At 36.8% G+C, this 25,362-nt stretch overlaps 1 protein-coding gene across 1 annotated transcript in view; it reads left to right on the forward strand.

Annotated features, from left to right (window-relative positions):
- BRWD1 (bromodomain and WD repeat domain containing 1) overlaps nucleotides 1–25,362 on the forward strand; it is a 78,290-nt gene that overhangs the window by 12,342 nt on the left and 40,586 nt on the right. Inside the window, exons 9-23 of the mRNA XM_070944304.1 lie at nucleotides 876–976; nucleotides 1,259–1,329; nucleotides 2,640–2,740; nucleotides 3,571–3,611; nucleotides 4,643–4,741; nucleotides 5,370–5,523; nucleotides 6,195–6,329; nucleotides 7,454–7,582; nucleotides 9,820–10,045; nucleotides 11,873–12,058; nucleotides 15,062–15,245; nucleotides 15,694–15,787; nucleotides 16,193–16,333; nucleotides 21,071–21,156; nucleotides 21,877–22,066. Of these exons, the coding sequence (XP_070800405.1) occupies nucleotides 876–976; nucleotides 1,259–1,329; nucleotides 2,640–2,740; nucleotides 3,571–3,611; nucleotides 4,643–4,741; nucleotides 5,370–5,523; nucleotides 6,195–6,329; nucleotides 7,454–7,582; nucleotides 9,820–10,045; nucleotides 11,873–12,058; nucleotides 15,062–15,245; nucleotides 15,694–15,787; nucleotides 16,193–16,333; nucleotides 21,071–21,156; nucleotides 21,877–22,066 (1,938 nt within the window). The remainder of the gene's footprint in view (nucleotides 1–875; nucleotides 977–1,258; nucleotides 1,330–2,639; nucleotides 2,741–3,570; nucleotides 3,612–4,642; nucleotides 4,742–5,369; nucleotides 5,524–6,194; nucleotides 6,330–7,453; nucleotides 7,583–9,819; nucleotides 10,046–11,872; nucleotides 12,059–15,061; nucleotides 15,246–15,693; nucleotides 15,788–16,192; nucleotides 16,334–21,070; nucleotides 21,157–21,876; nucleotides 22,067–25,362) is intronic.

Raw genomic sequence — 25,362 nt, forward strand, 5'->3', positions numbered from 1 at the left:
CATGTTTAATTTGATTGAGATCATAGTCTTTGCAAATTTATAAAATATTTATAGACCACCAAATCCATTAAAATTTGGTCTAATGGTTAAAGTATCAGATTAGAAAGCAGGAGACCGTACGTTCTACTGTCATCCTGTCCAGTCACTCACTCAGCCCAATTCACCTCACAAGATGGTTGTTGGGGAGAAAATAGGAGGAGGAGTATTAGGTATGTTTGCTGCCCAGTTTGGAACATCTGAATTGGCTGATTTTGTCCTGAACATTACTTTTTTACATTATTCTTTGAATAAAAATCTGCTTATTGAAAATGCTGGTGATAAAATTCTATTCTATTCACCTCTATTGTGATACCTCAGATATGCTCTAGAATATTCAATTCTCTAAATAGATTTTGAGAGTCTTCATAGGATAAGAAGGAAACCAAAATTTCCTAGTCCCCAGCTAGGTTGATAAAAATCATTGTATCATTAGAAATTAAGCATTGATTTCACTGTTGGATAAGAACATGTTGCATAGTTTGGACAAATGAAGCAGCTACAGAATTACAGACTGTCATGAGCTAGAACAACAAATTTTATTATCTAGTATCATACAAAACTAAAATCAGCTCCAGAATGTGTAAGCCTAGACAATTGTATGTACTCATACTGAGCATATGTGTGATTGTAAATCACATTTGCTGTAGTGTGTTAATAAATTATATCACTTGGTGCTATATTTTATTTTTACTTTTGAATGTTTTTAGAGTATGCAAACTATACTTAGTTAAGGAATTAAACATGGAAATTTGAACACTGACAGAAATGCTGGAATTTTTAACATTTATTCAAAACATCTGTCTATTTATAACACATTGTAACTGGTTATTTTACAGTTCAGCCCATTAGTCAAAGGTTCAATAAGATATATGGCGTCCACAGGCGTAGATGGAACAGTATGCTTTTGGCAGTGGGATACCACATCCATGAAATTTAAGTATGTATTTTTCTATATTACTAATTAATTATTTTGATAAATAGCATATTTAGTTTGTTAAAGTTACTTTTACATTTCAATAAGAAAATGATTTTTTATTACAGAGTATAAAAAGAGAATCTTACTGCTACAAAAGGAAGTAAAGAAAAACTATTTTCTTTGTAATATGGAGATGTCTGAATACATTGGAAATAGAATTTTATTTTTATGAGCTGTTAATGTAAAATCTCCATACTATTCATAATGCTAGATGCATACAAGTAACTCTTGTTGTCTTTGAAGTAACAGGCCATTGAAATTCATAGAAAAACCTAGACCTGGAGTTCAGATGCTTTGTTCTTCTTTTAGTGTTGGTAAGTAAATGATATACTAAAGCCGAATTTGTTTGTACTAGTCACTTTTATACTTTTATACAACCTCACAGAATGATATATATGTGCATGTATGTATGTATGTATGTATGTTTGTATGTATGTATATTCTCTGTCCCCAAATCAGGTACTACTTTCCTTAGTAGTACCCTATTTACTACAATTGTTTGAACTCAGTAGACTTCTTTGTAGGTATACACAGAATTGGACATTGAATAATCCAGGTCTTCCTTGATTGATTGACAGTTTTTCACTGAAGACTTTAAAAAATATTTCCAGATCTGTAGAAATGGATTAGATATAATTCAAGATAGCTTAAGGTAGGGGTCCTCAAACTACTACTGCGGGCTGCATATGGCCTGCCGAAGCCATTAATCCAGCCCATGCAGGACCATGAGGCTGCCCTGCCCGCCTGCCAACCCCCACCTTTCGGCCGAGTGCAGTACTTACCTTCGCGAGCCCTGCAGGCTGGAACTGGAAGATAAGGCCAACATTTTTGGCCTGCAGAGTGGTTTTGGAGGTGGGGGCGGTGAAAAATGAGGGGTGCAAACACCCCAGGAAACCAAAAATGGGCCTGTTTTTGGTCTCCCCCACCTCCAGTAGCATTCTTCAGGCCAAAAACGGGATGCACGGACGCCTCCCGGGGCATCTGCACCCCCCGTTTTACACCTCCCCTGCCTCCAGAAGATAGAGACTGAGAGATAGACAGAAAGAGAGAGGAAGGGAGGGAAAGAGAGAGAGACAACAGACAGAGAGAGAGAGGGAAAGAGAGAGAGAGAGACGAGGCACACACAGAGAGCTAGCTAGACAGAGAGAGAGAGAGAGACTTATTGATTGTAAGCTCCTTTGGGCTGAGAAGAATTGCTGCAAAACTGAGTTTCCTGAAGTGGACCCACTAGACGACTGAAAAAACGATCTAATAAAAAGAAAAGTCAACCAAAAGAGCAACATGCAAACAAAAGCACATAAAACACCCCCAGGAGCAAAACAAATTAAAGTTTAATTTGTGTGCATTTTTTAATGGATTGCTAAACTGGCCATGCCTACCTAGTCACATGACCTAGCCATGCCCACTGAGTCGGTCCGGCCCCCCAACAGTCTGAGGGATCGTGAATTGGCCCCTGTTTAAAGTTTGAGGACCCCTGTCTTAAGAGAACCTATTACAATCAGGACAGATTGGTTAACAAACCTATCAAAAACTTTTTTAAAAATAATCCGATTTATTCTAGTTAGAGTTCTTCATTTGCATTTGTTTCCTTTCATTGTTTTAAGCAATTTCCTATTTTTTTTAGGTGGAATGTTTTTAGTAACTGGAAGTACTGACTATGTTATCAGAATATATTATTTTGGTTCTGAAATTCCTGAAAAAATTGCAGAACTAGAGAGCCACGCTGTAAGTAATGTAATATTAAATTTTGCCATAAATTCACGTTTTAATATAAAATAAAGATTTATGACTGCCTGTAGTCTAAATGAAAACATTTTATCTCACAATCCAGGTTGAAGTAATTGGTATAATTAGATGTAGAACAAGTTGGATTTCTTTATTTCTTATAAAGAAATTTAACCATGCAGTCATGATCATAATGTCTTCCAGATTGGTGCAGGAGGCCTTCCAGGCCCAAAATGCACCTGCGGTCCCCCAAAATGCAATGCGAGGGAGCCCCATGTCTGTGCCTGCTTGTTCCCCACATGTGCCCCGCCCCTGTGCATGCATGGCAGAGACCTGAAGACCAGCTGGCCGGCGGGAGGCACGCGCGCATGCGTAGTAGAGCTGGGCTGGGGTGACGGCTGGCATGGCCGCAGTGAGGGTTCTGAGTGCCACAGATTCGCCATTCTGGGGTTAGTCATTGCAGGGGAAAGATAGATAGTTTGATGTCTAACCAGGGAACTCAAGGTGACAGTGAAAATGGCCACTGGACCCTAAACGGTTTGCTTTTCAAGGCCTGGGCAGTTGTTTGTGATTTCATGCAAAGTTTGAAGACTTCTAAAGCATAGCTAATTCCTTCTGATGAAAGACTGTTGTTAGTTTCATATTCATATTCAATATATTATGAATCTAAGTGTGAAAAATAAATAATACCTGGACTCTAATTCAGTTTTGGACAATCCTGTTGTTATCACCATGATCTTTCTTTGCTTTCATTAAATAAAAGTAGGACCATTTCCAAATTTGAACACATGTTGCTTGAATTTTATTTTAATGTACATTTCTTGTTTCAGGACAAAGTTGACAGTATTCAGTTTTCAAATAGAGATGACAGGTATTTTTATAAAGATTGTTTTGTTAAATGAACTATGTCAGAGTAAGCTAGCATTTTTTAACAGTCATAGAAGATTAATGTTCTCTGGATTTTTTGGGGGGGAACAGAAAGTAGCATGTACATGAAATCCAATGATTATAGGTATTCATACAGAAAACAAGTTTGATATTCATATGACTCAGAAATGAATTATCAGAATTTATTGAACATTTTGCTGGAATAAGTTGTATGTCATTGACATTGTAGTTTGGGAGTACCATTGAAGACAGACGGTTATTCATTTGTAGTAGTAAGATCTATCAAAGAAACATATCCATTACTATTTAAAGTACATTATTTGGAATATATATTCCAAATATTCATATATATATAATAAAGCCATACAAATTAATATGGTATGGTTAGGGAGGAAAATACATGAAGAAATGGGAAGAATAAGCCATTGCAATTTGTACTTGTGAGTTGCAAAAAATATACAGACTGTATGTATGTAGCTCCACAATAGCAGTTTTTGGACAGCCTAGGTTTAGAAGATATTGTGCTTATTATAAAAGACGGTACAGGAGTGAGATGCCCACATGCTTGGATCTCACATAGCAAGGTTATTGTACTTTAATGTGTGTATGGGTTTATTTGTCCTTGTTTGTCTTCAGAGTTGCAGCTGCCAACCTGTGAACAGAATAGAAATAAATATATTGAGAGAGAAACAAATAGTGGCTCAGGAGAATATCTACTCTCTTCTGATATAGGAACATGTAGACTTGGGTTCAGAGCATTTGTTATAATAATCAAATTGTTGGTAGGCCCGTACTGTATGATTTGGTGAGTTGTAAATATATCACAAAGATCTCTGTGCTCTTAAGAAATATATAAATATCATTGGAGATCAACTTTTGTGGGAGGTATTGCTCTAGTTACATTTTATATATGCAATATGCATGGATTCAGCATTTTAAAAAGATGCTATTTAAAATATGAACAAATGATTTCTATTTTGTATGTCATATAGTCTTTTTAAAATTTATGTTAAGGTTCATAAGTGGCAGCAGAGATGGAACAGCTCGAATCTGGCAATTTCAGCAAGCAGAGTGGCAGAGCATTTTGTTGGATATGGCTGACAAATTACCAAGGTAGGTTTACTTTATTTGTGAATAGTATCAGCATTAAATTAATTTTAAAAAGATTGTGCTATGTAATTTGGAGGAACCTTCTAAATACTTGGGAGAAATGATTTTTTTTAAAGGATATAATTTGGTGGAAGGGTTAAGGCCAGTTTACTTTAAAATAACTGGGTTAATATAGTTTGGTATTCATAGCAAAGTTTGGTATGCCCCTTTTTGTGAAGATATTCCCAATGTAGAGTGACTTCTATATTAATATTTTAAACTTTATTCGCCATATTTATAGCTCATCACAATTGTACGTTGACTCTTCATAGCTCACAAACATAAAAATAAAAATAAAATATTTTTATAGAATAAAACCAACAATCAAAATAGATAAACTTGTTAGGTCAGTGCTCCAGAAAAACTCCAATTTAAGAAATTTCAAGAAGATGACCACAGTTGGGACCAAGTACAATTCTGGTGGGAGGCCATTCTAAAGGGCTCTAGAAGGCTGGACCAACAATAGAGGCACAATACTTCTGGGCCTTGGCCCTCAGTAGGAGACAATCAGCTGTTTCTCCCAGCATGAATTAAATAGCATATTTAAAATGCAGAATACTGTATTTAAATGTTTACTTGAATTCATTCAAAGCAGTGACCCGTGTTCAGAGGAGGATAAATTTATGAAACCCAAAGTGACTATGATAGCTTGGAGTCGAAATGATAATCTAGTGGTTACTGCTGTGAACAATCATCTGCTCAAAGTGTGGAATTCTTATTCTGGGCAGCTTTTACATGATCTCAAAGTAAGTAAAAATTTCTGTTTTCTATAATTTTTCTTCAGATGAAATATTATTAGATACATTTTCTTAAAATATGAAATATTCATGGAACACAGTGTTAAGAAAACTGAAACAAACATGAATGTAATTAAGTGGCTAGTAGTCAGTGACTAGTACTAGAAATGACACTAGAAATGATAGCACCAAATGGAAGTTAGATAATAACCTTTCTTTAAAGAAAAACAGCAAAAATGCTTACTTGAAGATAGGGAAAGCCAACATTTGGACAATTTTGGAACTTTTTATTTACACTATGATATGTAACAGCAAAATTTCAATGATTGTTAATCCCTATGTCTCAGAAACTAGGGGTTGTCAGAATTTTTTTGGATATTAAATTTGGATGAATGGATAAATAAATTGTCTATGGTGATTCTCAGTCATCCTAGTCATGGTTGTCCCAAAGGTGCTTTTTCAAAAGGCAAAAGAAGTCAGAACTAAAGCATCTTGGATCAGAAGTGAAACGTCTTCAAGGAAAAACAAAGAAAGTCCAGGTGCCTTTTGAGAAAGCACCTTTGGGACAACCATGACCTGGATGACTGAGAATGTCCATAGATATTTATTTGCAATTTAACAATGAATAATGAAAAATCCACTTTTCTCCATGACTAATATATTAATTTCTATTCAAAAAGGGACATGCGGATGAAGTGTTTGTTTTGGAGCCCCATCCATTTGATTCCAGGATTATGTTGTCCGCAGGCCATGATGGCAATATCTTCATCTGGGATATAGAAAAAGGCATTCAAATGAAACATTATTTTAATATGGTAAATACTATTTCTAAAAGTATTGTTTTAGCAAGACATGCATTTTTTAAAATTGCTACCTTCAGCTTTATTGCCACTTAAATAATTATTTATTAGAAGCACCACGCAGCTAATTTAATCTAGGAAGGAGGATTTTTGAAAAGACTATAGTGTTCACAATTTCAATAGAAAATGGTAAAGTTCTCTGTTAAAAAAAGTTTAATCTTCATTTTGGCAATTCAATTTCCCAATTATATTTTTAAGTGCACATCAGATTTAAAGTATAAATTTAATCAATAATAATTGTCAGTTGTATATACATGCAATGACTAAGTATTAAAAAGTCAAGTTTTGTTATTCTAGACCAGGGGGTGTCAAACTCAATTTCATTGAGGGCTGCATCAGGATTGTGTTTGACCTTGGGAGACCGGGTGGGCGTGGCCAGGGTGGCATGGCCAACTCAATGTCACTCATGTCGGGGTGCCTATAGTGGCCCAGGTGGGGCTGGGGGGATCCATTGTCTCCAGCGGAGGAAGGCGAGACCAAGGAGAGGGCCAAACCTTTGTCCTCCAGAGGAGCCTCGCCATCCTTCTCAGGCTACACGGAGGACCCCCAGACGGCAGTGCAAGCTGTCCAGAGCCCTAGGCAGCAGTGGCCAAGCGGCCAGTACAGCCCTCGAGTTCCCAGGGCACTGGGGCTCCACAGCCCAGCCCAATTCCCCAAGGGAGTGCCAGGCTGCGCTTACCACCTCCTTGAGGCTGCTGTTGCTGTGCTTACTCTCCTTGGTCAGGTTGCTCATGGTGTGTGCAGGAGGGCAAAGAATGTGGGTCAGAGGGAGGTCCACACCCTTTCCATGTGAGGAGACCCGGCTTTGTAACCAAAGCATTCTCAGCAATAGATGGGAGACCACCAGAAGAGGTCAGGAGGAGGAGACAAGTTTTTGGCTGCCATGGCCTCCAGCGCACTGCCAGAAGCCATCCATTATTTTTAAGTAACTCAACTGATTCCTTTTTACTAATCTTAGCTGCTTGCTGAGATGCACATTTTGTGTTAATGGGGCAGAGGTCATCAGTATCAGATGGATAAGACTTCATCTGAAAAGCTATAAATTGTTCTGTAAAGTTTTTGTTTTGATTTTTATTTAGATTGAAGGTCAAGGACATGGTGCTGTGTTTGACTGCAAGTTTTCATCAGATGGCCAGCATTTTACCTGTACAGATTCTCATGGTCATCTCTTGATATTTGGGTTTGGTTGTAACAAATCATATGAAAAGGTATTCTTTCAGCTTTATTTTTTTAGCTGTTAAAACAGGGGTCCTCAAACTTTTTAAAGAGGGGGCCGATTCACAGTCCCTCAGACTGCTGGGGGGCTGAACTGGCTGACTGGGCGTGGCTATGTGGTCATGTGCTTGGGTGGGCATGGCCAGTTTAATTGTCCATTTTATGCCTTTCTCTTTCCTAAACTGTACTTGCTCAAGCCAAGGAATCTATTTATTTAATAAGATTCACCCCCCCCCCCCGCAAAGGAAAAAAGAGCACAAAGTTTCTTGCCACTTGCCTAACTTCATTACAACAGCAGCTTCAGGCTCCTTAAAATAGGCCATTGAAAAAGTAATAAAATAAACAGGATTTCCTTCAAAATAACTCCTGATCATGTTTCAGATGACCACACGATAAACCAGACTCAGAACTGCAGCAATTAAGACTGCAACTAAAACCCCCAAGATGGGCATTGAGAGACACTGGAAACAGGCAGAAGGCAAGAATCAACACCACCACCCCCAAAGCATCCAATGGTGAATTAAGGAGGGATAATGGTCCCTCAGACTGTTGGAGGCCAGACTATAGTTTGAAACAAACATGAACAAACTTCTGTGAACACTGCACATATCTTTATTTGGGACTCTTTGCAAGCAGCAACATCAGGACCTGTGCCTGCCAACGGGGGATGCGGCCAGGGAAGTGATAGGACACCAGATTACTTTTTTTTAATTATTTGGGATTACAAGGCTAAAGGTCTTTTAAGCCTGAAGGAGAATTCAAATTGATTTGTTTTTTGCCACACTTGTGCCTGTGTATCCACAAACATGAAAGCTACCAAAATTGTTCAGAAACCGATTTGGTGGATGTACTTTATATATGGCAGAATCAAAGCAGTGGGTGAATTCTCCTTCAGGCATTATAATGCGGTTGCTTTTGAATTAGTGTTAGCCAATTTCAGCTGATTTTGAAAAAGCTACGAGACATGGAGACATATCCCCCATCCACCCACTTTAAAAGCGCAACTTTACAAGCAGCCCTTCCCCTACTCAGACATTGGCCCTGGTTGACATGGCTGTGAAAAAGGCTTTTAATTTAAAACAGCCAGTTTCCAAGCTAGGAGAAGGCAAGCAAAAAATCCCCCATTCCAACTGTGAAAAAGATCCCATTTACATTGCTTTCAAAGGCTTTTAATTTAAAGCAGTACTTTTTTAAGCTTTTCATATCACCTCTCACTGGCCCTCCCCCCCACCCTTCGGCCTTACCTTCGGCAGCAGCTGCGTGATCAGAAGTGCAGCTCAACCGGTGAAATAAGTGTGGCTGGAGTGGATGCTCGCTGGAAGATAAAGCCGAGGGTAAGGGGGCAGGGCTTAATCCCATCACTCCGTGGGCCGGATGTTTTGCATTGGCAGGCTGTATCTGGCCCGCGGGCCATAGTTTGAGGATCCCTGTGTTAAAATATATAATGTTCTAATCTCACCAATCTTGTCATGTATTCATTTATTTCATGTGCTTACATTCAGCAAAAGCTTTAATTGGTAAATTGGTGGCGTTAAACCTCAGTCTGTAGAGGGATTGAGAACTGAACAACATAATTGTCTTTCTGTTTTTTTAAAAAAAGAATGAAGGTACATCACTGCAAGTAGTTGCCTTCTCTAGTCTCAAAAGATGGGCTTTCTTTTGTTTCTAAATTATAGAAATTATTGAGATTGTTGCTAAACTATTAATCCTTTGTGTTAATATTTAAATGTAAAAATTAATTTATAAAAAGTAACAATTTCACCAATTTTCTTTTGTGTATAACACAGACAGTTCAGTTATATTTTGAGTAAACACAGATTAAGCATTCCTTAGTCTTAGATGCCCATTCTGTTGTTTTGAAAAACAAAATATTTGCCTTGAAAAGTCTCAACTATTACAAATTATTCTCAACTATTACAAAGAAAAAATTAGACTGGAACTATAGTAAAATATTGCCCTTCTTGGAGATTGATTTAAGAGAACATAGAGAACCATCTTCTGCAAAAGGAATAATTAAAAAAATATTTTGTATGAGTGATTGTGCTAGATCAAAATAAGTCTTAGGACAACAATCTGCTTCTTAGGAAACCAGGGATTGAAATTTGTTAAATATTTCTCATAAAATAAATTATAGTTTTCCTGAAGTTTTCCTTTTTTGTTTTCACTGTAACATATCTAGTTTAGATGTAGTTAATAAAGTTAATTATATATAAGCTTCATTGTTTTCTAGATTCCTGATCAGATGTTCTTCCACACTGACTATCGACCACTGATTCGAGATTCTAATAATTATGTCCTAGATGAACAGACACAACAGGCACCCCACCTCATGCCTCCTCCATTCTTGGTAGATGTAGATGGAAATCCCCACCCAACAAAGTACCAGCGATTGGTACCAGGAAGAGAGAATTGTGCAGATGAACATCTGATTCCTCAACTGGGATATATAGCAACAAGTATGAAAGGAACGTTTAAATCTATGGCAAAAATCTTGATAAAACCTGATAAAAATGTTATATAAATATATTGTTTTTGAATTGTACTTGTATTAGATTTATGATATTCAAGCTATAAAATATTAATGCTTTCATTAGGTTAGAGTTGGTACCAATATTCTTTTACTGAAAAAGTCTTGGAATTTTCAACAAAAATGTTATTGTTATACATTCTGATCTGTTTTATATCCTCAAAATGAATGTAGGTTTCCCCAGAATTCAGAGCTCCCTTATACATGCAGCAGTATGCAATTTTTTTTCTTTTTAAGTTTCAATTGTGAAACAAATCTGAAATGTGCCGTTTTAATTGGCCAGACTGCTATTTGAAGATTCCAGTGGCGCTCCAACCTTGAAAACAGCCAATTAAACTATGATATACGAGATGTCACAAAATTTTAACTTGAAACATTTTGCACACTGTACATCCATCATTCTGTCTCCTTTGCTGGAGTTATAGTTGAGGCTTTAAAAAATTTACTTGAGAAAGTACATTTCAGGAGAACATTCAGTTTTCACATTAAATGAAATTATAATTCATTCAAATTTGCTTTCACATTAAAAACTATTTCTCCCATTGGTGTGTCTTTGGAAGAAGGGTCTTTTAACAATGTTTTTAGCTACTTGGGAAAACTCTTTGTAGTAAGATCTTGACAAAAATGAAGAATGTTACTCTTAAAGGATATTTGATTAGACAGGGCAACTTAATCATTTTGCATTTTAGCAAAATAACTGTTTTAATGTCTTCCCATATTCCCCGTAGTAGCCACTTTGTGAGAACATTAATTACAAAGAGTCAAGATTCTAGCTATATACATAGGCAACAAAAAGTTTTTGATTCCTGGCCTACCTTCCTATGCACTTTCTCAATAGCTACGTTTTGCCCATTCTTGAAAAGGATATTTTTCTAAGTTTGCCCAATGTATATTTTTTTTATGGAAAAAAGAATGGAGAAGCCTTTATACACTCCAGATTTCCAATTTTCTTAGGGGTAAGAGGAAAGTAACATTGAATGATTACCTCCTAACAGTAGGCAGGAAGAACTTTCAGATTAAATATTTATATAAACAGATAAGAAAGTTCTGTCCCAAAGATACTTCTAAAGTACACTTGTCAAGATGCATTATACTTAGATGTACTTGTTGAGGCTATGGAAAATTGAATACTTCCAGATATTATATATCTGATACATGCCATCCTAATGTAATAATTTTTTTAAAAAAAATTGATTTATATGCCGCCCTTCTCCGGAGACTCAGGGCGGCTTACAATGCGTTAAGCAATAGCCTTCATACTTTTGTATATTTATACAAAGTCAGCTTATTGCCCCCACAAACTGGGTCCTCAATTTACCTACCTTAGAAAGGTTGGAAGGCTGAGTCAACCTTGAGCCTTTGAATGAATTTGTTCATATCATTTGAATGTCCCAGTTCTGAAAGAAGCTTCTTGGATAAGAAGCAAAATGTTTTCAAAGAATAAACCAAAAAAGTCCAATTGTCTTTTGAAAAAGTACCTTTGGGACAACCATGACCTGGATAATTGAAAATTTCCATAATATTCATTTGAATATTGTTAAAATTTTGTGTGGTCCTAATATATGAAGGAAGTGGGGTTGTAAATGAACCTATACTATCAACATTTGATGCTTGTTCAAAAAATCCAAAAAGAGTGAATTCTTTTCCCAAGAGTATAAATGAATGCTTTTAATTATGTGAGTCTGCAATACTATTGGCAGGTTTTATTGAAAATACTTTCACACTGAAATAAATATTTCCGTTTAACTTTTGCAAGGTGATGGAGAGGTTATAGAGCAAGTAATAGGACAACAGACTGCTGAGCAGGATGAACAGAGTCTGGAGCCCAGCATACTTGATGGCATGATTAGACAGCTACAACAATTGCAGGATCAAAGAATTGGCATAGACCAGGATATTGTTTCAGCTAATCCACACTATGGACAAGAAACACCTAGAAGAGGTTGGTAGTTTAGAATGAAGTTAATTTTTTCTGTTTCCTAGGTTCTTAAATATTTGTTAGTATTTTGAACATTTATTTCTGTTATTAACTGCCAGTTTTTTGTATGTCTGTGGTGGTACAGTGGTTAGAATGCAGTATTGCAGGTTAACTCTGCCCATAGCTAGGAGTTTGATCTTGACTGGCTCAAGGTTGACTCAACCTTCTGAGGTCGGTAAAATGAGGATCCAGATTGTTAGGAGCAATATGCTGACATTTGTAAACCACTCAGAGAGTGCTGTAAAGCACTGTGGAGTGATATATAAGTCTAAGTGCTATAATGCTAATGCTAGGCTGCAGTAATCTTGAGAGATTCCTGATGTTAACAACAGAAGTATGGGCACAGTTTGCATTCTGAGAATCGAAGGCTTTTAGAATGTTGGAGATTCTTAAAAGTACATAATTTACATAGTCTGCTAAAGAATGTTTTTTTTATTTTGATGAGGGAAAACTGTTCCAGTCTTCAAGCATAGCTCAGATTTAGGGAGAAATATTAATGCCAGTATATTTAGGGGAAGTATATTATATTTGAGTGGGGATATTTCACAATTAAAACACTTTGTTTCTTGAGGGACACGAACTCCAGCAGGAAGCGAAGGCTGCCTTACGTGCAATGTGGCACGAAGGCAGATACAGGGCCACTTCGCTCCTGCACTATCCAATGACTCTCCTCCCACTCCTCCTCTCGTGACTCCCTGGCCGGCTGTGGCTGAGCCGGGAGCATGCGCATGTATGGGGAGACCCTCCTTAAGTGAGCAGCCACCCTCCCCGCACACACCTTTCCTGCACTTTGGTGCTCACATGAGGAGGGTCTCCCTGTGTGTGTGCACACTCCCGGTTCAGCCACAGCCGGCCAGAGGGTCACGAGAGGAGGAGGATCACCCGAAGGGAAGCCTCTGCTGCAGCTGGCAATCATTCCTCAACCAGCCGGGATTTCCAAAAATATCCAAAAAAGAAATAAAAGGGGTGAGGAGTGGGGCCAACCAGTGATGGGACAGGGAGCTGCAGCAGAGGACCCAAAGAGCCGCATGTGGCTCCGGAGCTGCGGGTTGCCGATACCCGCACTATACAATGCATTTCTTTTTGCCTCCTGATCTTTGGGTTTATTTTTTATTTGAAATACTTCATAATAAATGTTATCCTAAAATGTTAAGATTCATCTTCTTTTAAATTTTATTTATAGACTATTCTCTTAAGACCTTATTATTTCCTAATCCAAATAACTGGACTACATACTCATTCATGCAATATTTTGTCATATAATTTTAACATTTCTGTTGTAACTATTACAGTAGTTAATCATTTTTTATATGTTATTCTGTGATGTGATTTTACTCCCTGTACTTTATATTTATTTCAGTATTATTCTTTAGATGTTCTGTCTGTATGGTCTGAATCTTTATTCCAAAGACTCAACTCAATGCTAAACTAATTATAATATGGGGAAAATACATAATGCAAGTTAAAAAATCATCCTTATTAAAAAATGTCTTTTGGAGTTGAGTTCACATTTTTTAATTCTCTTCAAATGTTCAGATACTATTACTTGTTCAGTTGAAAAAAAAAGATTAGCTATCTGGCCATCCTAACTAATACCATATAAAATGTAATCCATTTTACCTTGTTTAGATGAGGCACTGCAGAGTCTGGAGGGTTATATTAGGTTATCCAGAACAGTTGCTAATACATGAATTCTGAATAGATCAGCTACCCATAATTCCTCTTTAGAGTATGAAAGAGTCAACATTGTCCACAAGTGCTCCATACAGTGAATTCCCATAAGAAGACTATAAGACAATGATCTCTGGTGGGTTTTAGAGCTATGGGAACTGAGGGAAAGCCATCTCTGCCCAAATTTAGATTAAGGGCTTTTAAAAGGATATTGGGTTCCCATACTTCCTTTCTCAATCGCTTTTGGAAATTGCTTGTTAAAAGCTTTTTGGATATCAAGAACTTTTAGAAAGACAAGTTTCATTATACTGGATGAATCTGCACTGGTTCTATCCTTGACAAGCTTTATGTAAGTGTAAGGACTTGAAATTTTCTTTAAAATTTTTCAATAAAAGCAAAAAGGTGATAATAGAATTGATTTTGGAAAGTTATAAATGGATTAAAGGGCCAGAAAGACTTAAAATAATAGAATCATAAGGCTGGAAAGGACCTTGGAGGTCTTCTAGTCCAACCCCCTGTTCAATATATGATTTTGAAATTAATTTTACAAAACCTCCCTATGTGAAAATATTGATGATTTGGGGGGGAGGGGGAACATGATAAGGGGATTGTGAGGGTTGACATTAGAAGATAGAGCTAAGATTACAATTAAAGCTGAAGATATGCATTAATACTGAATGAAGCAAAAATACCTGGAAGAATTCAAGATTATTTGGAACAATACTCTCAAAAATTACGCTTAAGATTGTCTTCCATTCATTCATTGGCATCCTTCAGTCTCAAAAGACTATGGTATCGTGCTTTGGAAAGAGGTCCTAAAACAGCATCTAGTGTGACTAGTCTTCCATTATAAAAAGTGAAAAAAGGGATTATTGAAAAGGAAGAATTTTTTTCTGGATGAAATAGAAACTGAGGCAGATTCAACTGTGGATCTTGACTAGGACTGAATAATGAGGCTTTAAAACTTTCTTAATAGATATCTTCTTTCCATATCTTATTTTTGTTGAAATATTAAAGATAAGAGATAAGTTACTAAAGAGATAAGTTACTGAAATTTTACTTTTCTTGATGGAAAATGTAGAAGTTTATTCTTTGTATGTCTTTATTATTATTTCTTCTTTTTCTCTGTAGTTTTTAAAATATTTGTATTAGTTTTTATTATCTTTGTATCTGTAAACCTCAATAAAAATATTATTAAATAAATGCTGGAATATGGTAATAGGTATATTATCCAGCAGAAGATACTAAAGTTTTTGTTCCAAGAATATATGTTAACTTTCATGAATCTTTTTAAAGATTTCCGCAGGCTAAGCTCAGATATTCAGTCACCTCCCAATATTGGTCTGAGACGTAGTGGTCAAGTTGAGGGTGTCCGTCAGATGCACCAAAATGCTCCAAGAAGTCAAATTGCTACAGAAAGAGATCTTCAGGCTTGGAGACGAAGAGTAGTTGTTCCAGAAATAACATCCAGTATATTTAGGTGAGCAGACCCATTAAGCTAACAACCTGTTGAAACTAACTATGAGCACTTGCTCATTTATTTTAGTTTGTAACCACAGACAGATACAACAGTATTGTTGCTCATAGGCTTTATTTATCTCTTGGGCTGATTTAGATATCATTTTATAATAACACTTGTATTACTATAAAGGTACACTTTCTAGTCTTTGCTATTGGTTCTTTTTCAGTAAAAAAAACAGCTTTTATGCTGTTCTAAATTAAAAAGTTCTGGAGTTGGATTTTCTTTCATCTTTTTTAGTCAAATAAACTATGAAGCTAAGATTAATTGAAGAACCATTTTTGTGTAAGGGAAACTAATTTGTAGTTGTTAGTTCTCTTAGAGATACATGTTAGCAATAAATAAAGTAGTAGTAATTACTTTCATATTTGAGGTTTTCTTCTGACAAATTTTCAAAATAATATGTTAGAAATCAGGAAGAATATAGGATTTCAAAAGGAGAAGAAGAAAAATGGCTGTATACAATAGAGCAGAAAAGGAAGATGTTTCAGTCCTCAGAAAAGGTAAGAAATCCACGACTTTTTAAATGCATAATTACAGATGTAATTAAAAAGCCTAGCTTGTTAAGTTTGAAGAAGTATGGCAGTTAAAAATCCAGACAAATCTATTTCTTTTGCTTGGCTGCTTTAAGTAATGTTAAATTATGTATCATTGCAGCTAAGAATAATTTAAATAAAATTATTATGAAAGCAAGAATACATGCTGTGGGTTGTACTTTATTGAATCAGCATAAACCATAAAGATGGCAAATTATGTAGATAATTGGCTTTTCTAGTAGTTAAGTCTATTACACTATTTTTGAAGGCAAGTGTCCAAAGGATGTCCCCTTTCTGACTGAACTCAATCCATTATTTCAGTGATGGTTATTTCAACCCCTGATTTTCTTTTTCAAAATGTCATTAATTCAGAGTGATTCTGAAGATTCATTGATGCAATCTAAGAGAAGGCTTTTTAGGCGTAAATATGCATCGTATCAATCACGGAACAACATTGAACAATCTGATTCTTCCAGTGAAGATATAGGTGATTGTTTTGGCTTCATTGACCAGGTAAGCATTTTTGGTTTACCTTAATAATTCATATTACTAAAAATTTTGACTTTGATTTCTAAAAGTTCAAGCTGTTATCATTACAGATAGAATAGATTGTTTAACTAGGCATTTTGCTGTGTTAAACTATATAATCACTTTATGATAGATACATAAATTTGTAATAGAGGTAATCCAATTGATAACTAATTTAGATATGCTAAATTTAAATAGGCTGAAAGTTGTAGATTAGTAGACACATACTTGAATGTGATACGTTATAATATTATCACCTTTATACATGGTGTATCTCAGCGGCAGTTGGACATAAAGTGTCATTCTGGTCACCAGGCAATAGCCCCATGAGGAAAGGGTTAAATCCCCTCTTTTAGTCAAAAGGCAGAGTTAAAGCTTCTCATCCTGTACAGGTAACCACTCCCTACTTTAGAAATTCCCTAGATGGGACCTATCCAGGTCTACCTTCTGGTGTTGGAAAAGGCAAAATACAATAAGTGCAACTGTTTTTCTTGATCACCAGAAATCTGAGTTGCCACCTGATTTGGATGCAGGGTTGGTCCTGGCTCAAGATTTGGCCATACTAGAAGGTATTATGGTTCTTGTCAGCTCCACTAGGTAGCTCAGAGCAAGAAATCAACTCTCTAGGATGACTAAAATTGATCATATTAAGGTTGGCTATAATAACAGAATCTTGGAAATCTGATTGTGCTGTACTACCGTCCCCCTTCTGTTTCAGTGAATTAGGGAGGTGTCTGGGCTGATACTGAATATCATTTGAATTTTCTGGACATTAAAAATGGTTTAGCCTTTTTAGCTTAGGTAATAGAGCCTGCATATCTCTGGCAATGTAATCTTCCTTACTCTCTTCATCTATACTAATGTTCATTAGAGAGTTTCCTGGACTAAAAAGGAGAAATGATCAACAACACTTTGTGGCTAGTATTTTCTGCTCATCAATAATGGAAGAAACCTTTATTTAAAAATATACTTGAACTTCAATGCATGTCCTCTTTGATTAATTTGAAAGGAGGGGAAAAGATTTTCTCAACTCTATACCATCTTGATTACCATCAAACCCATTTGTTTATTATTTCAGTTTCTTAGGCCAGCCGTTCATGAATAAGCTTCAACACTTTGAGGAACTGCACTCTTTTATCATGGCACATTTACTTTTACTTTTCCTTCCTTAAGAATGAAATCTCCAATAATCCAAAGAAGTAGAATTAGGACAAAATAAAAGCTGTTTGTGGTTTGAATTCCCACAGCAGCAAAAAATTCTCCTCTACATATAGCTCCACCCTATTTATTAGTACCAAGCTTTGTGTTTCCTGAAGAAGCCAGTTCCTTATGTCCCATAATCATGGTTTCTTTAGTCTTGTATCTGTCTAATGCATGAGTGAAATCAATATAATCTTTAAGGGATGCCACTGGTGTACTTATGCCTACAGTGGTGAGTGTAGAATGACTCTCACAGTCTTTTTAATGAGAGAAAAGAACAGATTGAAATAAATGCCATGTATTGTCCATTATAAAGGACATGGGAATTATCCAAATAGAGTACCTAGTTGATCTTAGTTGAGTCTTGACCCATCCTCCATGTCTGTGATTTATATTTTAAGTGAGCAGCCCATGATTCAAAGGGACACTTAACAGTGTGTTCACAGGATGATCCTGTTGTCCATGTCTATAAAAACAAAGCTTTTCTCATGGCTATTCTACCATGTAGTTGATCACCACAATAGTACTCAACTTACAACTACAATTGAGCCAAAATTTCAGTTACTAAGCAAGATAGTTGTTCAGTGAGTTTTGCCTCCTTTTAAGACATTGTTTGCCACAGTTGTTGTGTGAATCACTGCAGTTGTTAGACATCGTCATATTCATTTCAGAAGTGCTTCTGGATTGAAAGGATTAGCCGGTGACTTCACGGGTGCCTGAAAGATACCCAGTTGGGAGCTCCTTTCATGTCCCTATTAATGAGCTCACCGAAGTGATACCAATTTATCTACTTGTGTTTGTACGCTTTCAAACTGCTAGGTTGGCAGGAGCTGGAATGAGTGACAGGAACTCACCCCATCGCACAGGAACACTCGGGTCTTGAACATGGGCTTGCAGATTATCAACGTAGCATTCTAACTACGTGAGCCACCAAGCTCCAAAGTTGTTAGCAACAACTAACAAATTAAGTGAATCTGGCTTTCCCATTGCATTTACTTGTTAGAATGTCATGAAAGGTGATCGTATGACCCCAGGATAGTGCAACTGACATAAGTACCGTATTTTCCGGCGTATAAGACGACTGGGCGTATAAGATGACCCCCAACTTTTCCTGTTAAAATATAGGGTTTGGGCTATACTCGTCATATAAGACTACCCCTCTTCCAATGCACACCAAATAAAAATTAAAAAACATCAACTGGCTCACCCACAATGTAAAAGCAGCTGTGCTAGACCCAAAATGGCCCCTGCAACAAGCAGGAACCTCACACAGCCACAAAAAGCCCCCCCAAAAAACTTTCACACTCTAAACACACACAACACAACACAACACAACACAACACAACACAACACAACTGGCTCACCCACAATGTAAAAGCAGCTGTGCTAGTCCCAAAATGGCCCCTGCAACAAGCAGGAACCTCACACAGCCACAAAAAGCCCCCCCAAAAAACTTTCACACTCTACACACACACAACACAACTGGCTCACCCACAATGTAAAAGCAGCTGTGCTAGACCCAAAATGGCCCCTGCAACAAGCAGGAACCTCACACAGCCACAAAAAGCCCCCCAAAAAAACTTTCACACTCTAAACACACACACACAACACAACTGGCTCACCCACAATGTAAAAGCAGCTGTGCTAGACCCAAAATGGCCCCTGCAACAAGCAGGAACCTCACACAGCCACAAAAAGTCCAAAAAACCAACTTTCACACTTTACACACACAAAATTCCACATACAGCTTTGTGAGATTTTGTGTGTTTGTGTAGTTACAGTGAAACACTACAGAAACACACTAAATCTCAGAAAGCTGCACAAATATTATTTTATTTTATTTTTATTTTTATATGAAAGCTAAATTTAAAACTTCCTAAACTTTAAATGGCTAGGTCTAAAAAAGAACAACTAAAAAAAACCCAATTGACTATTTTTTTTAAAGCTCCCAAAGGGGAAAAAAACTTACCCAATAGAACAGGGGTCTCTAACCTTGGCAACTTTAAGACTTGTAGACTTCAACTCCCAGAATTCCTCAGCCAGCTTTGCTTTGCTGGCTGAGGAATTCTGGGAGTTGAAGTCCACAACTCCCTGCTTGCTTGATTGCTGATTGCTGATGGAATAGATTCAGGCAAGCGAAGCAAGGCAAGCGTTGGGACTAGCAGCTGAGGTAAGCAAGCTGGAGGGGGAAAACTTTTTTTATCTTTTACATGGCTCTGGCCATCCCAGCTGAGTTGCAGGGAACTCAGCTGGGATCGTCAGAGCTGGGATTGTCAGAGTAAAAGGGAAAAAACTTTTCCTTTTACATGGTTTCTGGCGATCCCAGCTGAGTTGCAGGGAACTCAGCTGGGATCGTCAGAGCTGGGATCGTCAGAGTAAAAGGGAAAAAACTTTTTTCCTTTTACATGGTTTCTGGCGATCCCAGCTGAGTTGCAGGGAACTCAGCTGGGATCGTCAGAGCTGGGATCGTCAGAGTAAAAGGGAAAAAACTTTTTTCCTTTTACATGGTTTCTGGCGATCCCAGCTGAGTTGCAGGGAACTCAGCTGGGATCGTCAGAGCTGGGATCGACCGTCAGAGCTGGGACCGTCAGAGCCATGGTTCTGGCGATCCCAGCTGAGTTGCAGCCTTTCGGGCTGGTCTGCCTGGTTACAGGAGAACGACACCCGGCGTATAAGACGACCCCCGACTTTTGAGAAGATTTTCATGTGTTAAAAAGTCGTCTTATACGCCGGAAAATACGGTATAAGTTGCCAACTGTCCAATTTTGATCATGTTACCCATAGGAATGCTGCAATGGTCATAAGTGTGAAAAACCATCATAAGTCACTTTTTTCAGTTCTGTTGTAACTTCAAACAGTCATTAAATGAATGGTGGTAAGTCAAGGACTACATGTATTGCTTCTTAGTTCAATAGAGTTGAAGGGACAGAAAATCTCTTCCTCTTTAGAAGGTACAGGTAAGACTTGGATGGAGGTGCCTCTATGGGATAAGAAGTCCTAATCCTGTCTTTTAATTTGAAAAAGTGGGTTTTTTGGTCATCCTCAATGACCAAAAATAGAGTTTATGTTGTCTATATTTTTATTTCCAATCTTAAGAAAATTCTAATTAAATTAGGAGAAAATTCCTAACTCTAAGAACAATTTGACTCTGAAATCAATTATTTAGGGAGATAGTTTACTAAGATTTAAACAATACCTGCATTTCCAATTTTCAATTTTTTCAGTGATTCTAATTTAGCCTAAGAATGATTTAAAATGAATATTGTGAACATATTCTCTTTGAAACACATATAGAATAGAAAGATTTTTTTGTTATGTTTTTAAATGAATTAATGATATGATTTTATGTTTTTCAATAAGCTTTATACACGAGGTGTTCAGCATGGCAAAACATGCTAGCAAAAGGATTGATAAACTATTCTACTTCAGTAGTGAATGATAAATTGTGTGATAAAGTAGCAGTGTAATAAATAATCTTTAAATTAGGATATAGTTTAGTACTCAAACTATTTGTTAATTTAGGAAGCAGAAGAAAGTGATGGATTGAGTTTGACTTCCCGTGAGGAAGAATGGAAGAGTGACAAGAAATCCAGCAGTAATAGTTCCAGGTAAAATCACTGTCAGATATATATATATGTGTCATATACTTGAAACTTGGCAATATTGCATTTTAATTTCTGTGGGGACCGCTCGAAAAAGAATAATTTAGAATTTAAATACAGAAAGAGTTGTATCAGCTTTGTCACTACAAAAGATGCTGTGCTGTTGTTTGCATGGCTTGCTACTAACTGCTGCTTTTGACACAGTCTTGTGTCTGCTGAATGTTTTGATTACAGCTCAGTAATCCTGTCCAACTCTTTGGAATAATAGTCTAAAATATTTGAAAGGTATTAGTTCACACGTGTTTGTGTCTTAATTAACATACAACATTAATGAAATGTCTTATATAGCTCCAAACTGATTTGCTTCTGTATTGCCATAATAGAAAATGCAACATGCCCTTCTAAGCTTTCAATATGCAAAGTATGACTAAAATTCATTGTGAACTTTAATTTATTAATATTACCTTTAGAAAGTTCAATATTGTGGCTTGCTCATTCATAATTCCATATGTGTAACTATGCAGATTACCAGCAGGACAATAGATGTTGTAACATCTGTTTGTGTTTAAAAACTCACAGAATTTAAGCTTAGTTTCAAACAATCATAAAATTTACAGAAATTAACAACAACAGAATTTAAGCTATTAGTCTAATTACAGAATATTTTAAACTATAGTAAAATATTTTGGTTTTCAACTTGTACTATATAATATTGTTCCCTCATAGTGATTCCTCAAGTCAGTATTCTGATTGGATTGCTGATGCAGGAATTAACCTACATCCTCCTGTGAGAATGTCTCAACGTAAAATCATTAGATATTGTATTTCTTCTGAAGATGAAGTATCAATAGAAAAAAATTCTCCACCCAAAAGAAGGAGAAAAAGACGGAAAAAATATAAACCGAAAAAACATGAGGTATTGAATTTTATCTGTTTTTTTCTACTTTTAGGAATACAGGTAATTCTTGATTTATGACCATTCATTTGATGACAGTTCAAAGTTACAACAGGGAAAAAGTGCTTTATGGACCCACTCTTGATCTCAATTCAGATGCCTGGCAGCTGCTCAGATTTAAGCCAATTTCAGCAATCAGGGTTTGCAACCTTCTCAGCCAGTTTCTGTCAAAAAGTCATTTGGAAAAATTAAATTCAGCTAACAACTATGTGAGTCATTTAATAATCGTGTTGGTTTGCTTAACAAGCATGGGAAAAAATTAATAAAATCCAGTCTAGTCACATGATGACTTGCATTACAACTGCAATAACTTATAAAGGAAATATTGATCCCAACTATGGTAGTAAGTAAGGACTACCTGTACAGTTACTTGGGATTTGACTTTTTTCAGTATTTAGTCAGCACTTAATATCATAAATTATTCTTAGTTCAAGTAGTGAATAATTAAGAACTATGCAAAAATAGTTTTCCTTGCAACTAATATGCAGGTATTAATACAAGCAGTATACATCTGCAAATGAAATGTCTTAAAAATTAACTCTGAATTTAAATAACTTATAATTCTATAACATCTTTATATGTTTGAAACATTCCAGTCATGTTATCTAGGTTTAATTTTTATAGAAACTACAAGTAGTCGTTATTACTGACTGCAATTGGACCTAGCAATCTTGTTGCTGAGCAGTCTGGTCATAAAGTGAACTGTCAAATTGACTGACCTATGACATCAGTTTTAGCTATGTTGGTTAAATGAATCACTGCTGGTTAAGCATGACATCATAGGGCAGCAACATGCAACTTTCTGCCCAAGTGATTTTGCTTGTCAGCAGCTGGCTATAAAGGTTGCAAATGGTGATTCCATGACTATGGGACAAAGCACCTATTGAAAATTAATATTAGTTGCCAAGAATCCAAATGATGATTCAGTGACTACTGGCATGTGATGGCTGCAACTTCAAGAACTAGTTGTAAGTCTCCTTTTTCAGCATCATTGTGACTTTGAATGATTGTTGAATGGTCAGTAAGTGAGGATACTGAATATAAGATAAATAATTACTAGTTTCAATATTATAGGGGAGGCTATCACTAAGAACCAGGTTCTCTAAACCTATGTAGGCATCACAACAGTTAATGCAGAATGTCATTTCATCTATTCTGTTACCCCAATACTGTAAATTTTGTACACAACACATACTGGTATTGTTATATTTACACTAGAGGTTACCCTTGCCAGTTAAATTTTCCCCTTGAATTCCTTTGTATTTCTTTGTCTGTATTGACTAACACGTTCTTATTAAAGGGTAGTATGTGCAAAAGTATACCCTGTTTTCCCCAAAATAAGACATCCCCTGATAATTCCAATCGGGCTTATGAACGCATGGCAATAAGGCCAAGCGCTTATTTCAGGGTTCAAAAAAATATAAGACAGGATCTTGTTTTCGGGGAAACACGGGTATATTTTACATAAATTATATTCAAAGTTAAGTTTTAAGGAAGGATACAATGTACAGTTGCAAGAAAAAGTATGTGAACCCCTTAGGATTAGGTGGCATGAATTGGTCGTAAAATGTGCTCTGAACTTCATCTAAGTCACAACAATAGAAAAACATAGTCTGCTTAAAATAATACTACACAAACATTAGATGTTGCCATGGTTTAATTGAACATAACATGTAAACATTCACAGTGCAGGGAGGAAAAAGTATGTGAGCCCCTAGCCTAATGATTTCTCCAAGAGCTAATTGGAGCCAGGAATGAGCCAACCTTGACTCCAATCAGTGTGATGATATTGGATGTGTTGCTGATAGCTATCCTGCCCTTTAAAACACACACCTGTTTTGGGTTTACTGGTTTCAAGATGTGAACCATGCCTCGCAGAAAAGAGCTCTCGGAAGACCTACAATCAAGAATTGTTGACTTGCGTGAAGCTGGAAAGGGTTACAAAAGTATCTCCAAAAGCCTTGATGTTCATGTGTCCACGGTAAGACAGACTGTCTACAAATAGAGAAAGTTTAGCACTGTTGCTACTCTCCCTAGGCGTTGTCGTCCTGTAAAAATGACTGCAAGAGCACAGCGCAGAATGCTTCATGAGGTGAAGAATCCTAGAGTGTCAGCTAAAGACCTACAGAAATCTCTGGCACACGCTAACATTTTTGTTGACACATCTACAATAAGGAAAACATTAAACAAGAATGGAGTACATGGAAGGACACCCCGGAGGAAGCCATTGCTGTCCAAAAAAAATATTGCAGCACGTTTGAAGTTTGCAAAAGAGTACCTGGATGTTCCACAGCACTACTGGCAAAATATACTGTGGACAGACGAAACCAAAATTGAGTTGTTTGGGAAGAACACACAACACTATGTGTGGAAAAAAAAGGCACAGCACATCAACATCAAAACCTCATCCCCACTGTAAAACATGGCGGAGGGAGCATCATGGTTTGGGGCTGCTTTGCTGCCTCAGGGCCTGGACGGATTGTTGTCATTGATGGGAAAATGAATTCCAGATTTTATCAAGACATTTTGCAGGAAAACATACGACTATCTGTCCGCCAACTGAAGCTCCACAGAGGATGGGTGATGCAACAGGACAATGACCCAAAGCATACAAGTAATTCAACAAAAAAATGGCTTCAACAGCACAGAATACGCCTTCTGGAGTGGCCCAGTCAGAGTCCTGACCTCAACCCGATTGAAATGCTGTGGCATGACCTTAGGAGAGCGATTCACATCAGACATCCCAAGAATATTGCTACACTGAAACAGTTTTGTGAAGAGGAGTGGTCCAAAATTACTCCAGATCGTTGTGCAGGTCTGATCTGCAACTACAGGAAACGTTTGGTTGAGGTTATTGCTACCAAAGGAGGGTCAACAAGTTATTAAGTCCAAAGGTTCACATACTTTTTCCTCCCTGCACTGTGAATGTTTACATGTTATGTTCAATTAAACCATGGCAACATCTAATGTTTGTGAGGTATTATTTTAAGCAGACTATGTTTTTCTATTGTTGTGACTTACATGAAGTTCGGAGCACATTTTATGACCAATTCATGCAAAACTCCACGTAATCCCAAGGGGTTCACATACTTTTTCTTGGAAATGTATAAAAATGTATCTCATGTTATAAATATTGTTATTAAATTTGCACATATTTGTAAAATAAAATTTATAGGTGCAGTTCATAAAACTATTAACTATGTTATCTTTTGTGTAGTAGAACATACAATATTTTTCGGAATATAAGACGCACCTGA

Source organism: Pituophis catenifer, unplaced genomic scaffold (assembly GCF_029215685.1).
Source record: "Pituophis catenifer annectens isolate HBS135680 unplaced genomic scaffold, rPitCat1.0.hap2 SCAF_4, whole genome shotgun sequence".
NCBI classification, from domain to species: Eukaryota; Metazoa; Chordata; class Lepidosauria; order Squamata; family Colubridae; genus Pituophis; species Pituophis catenifer.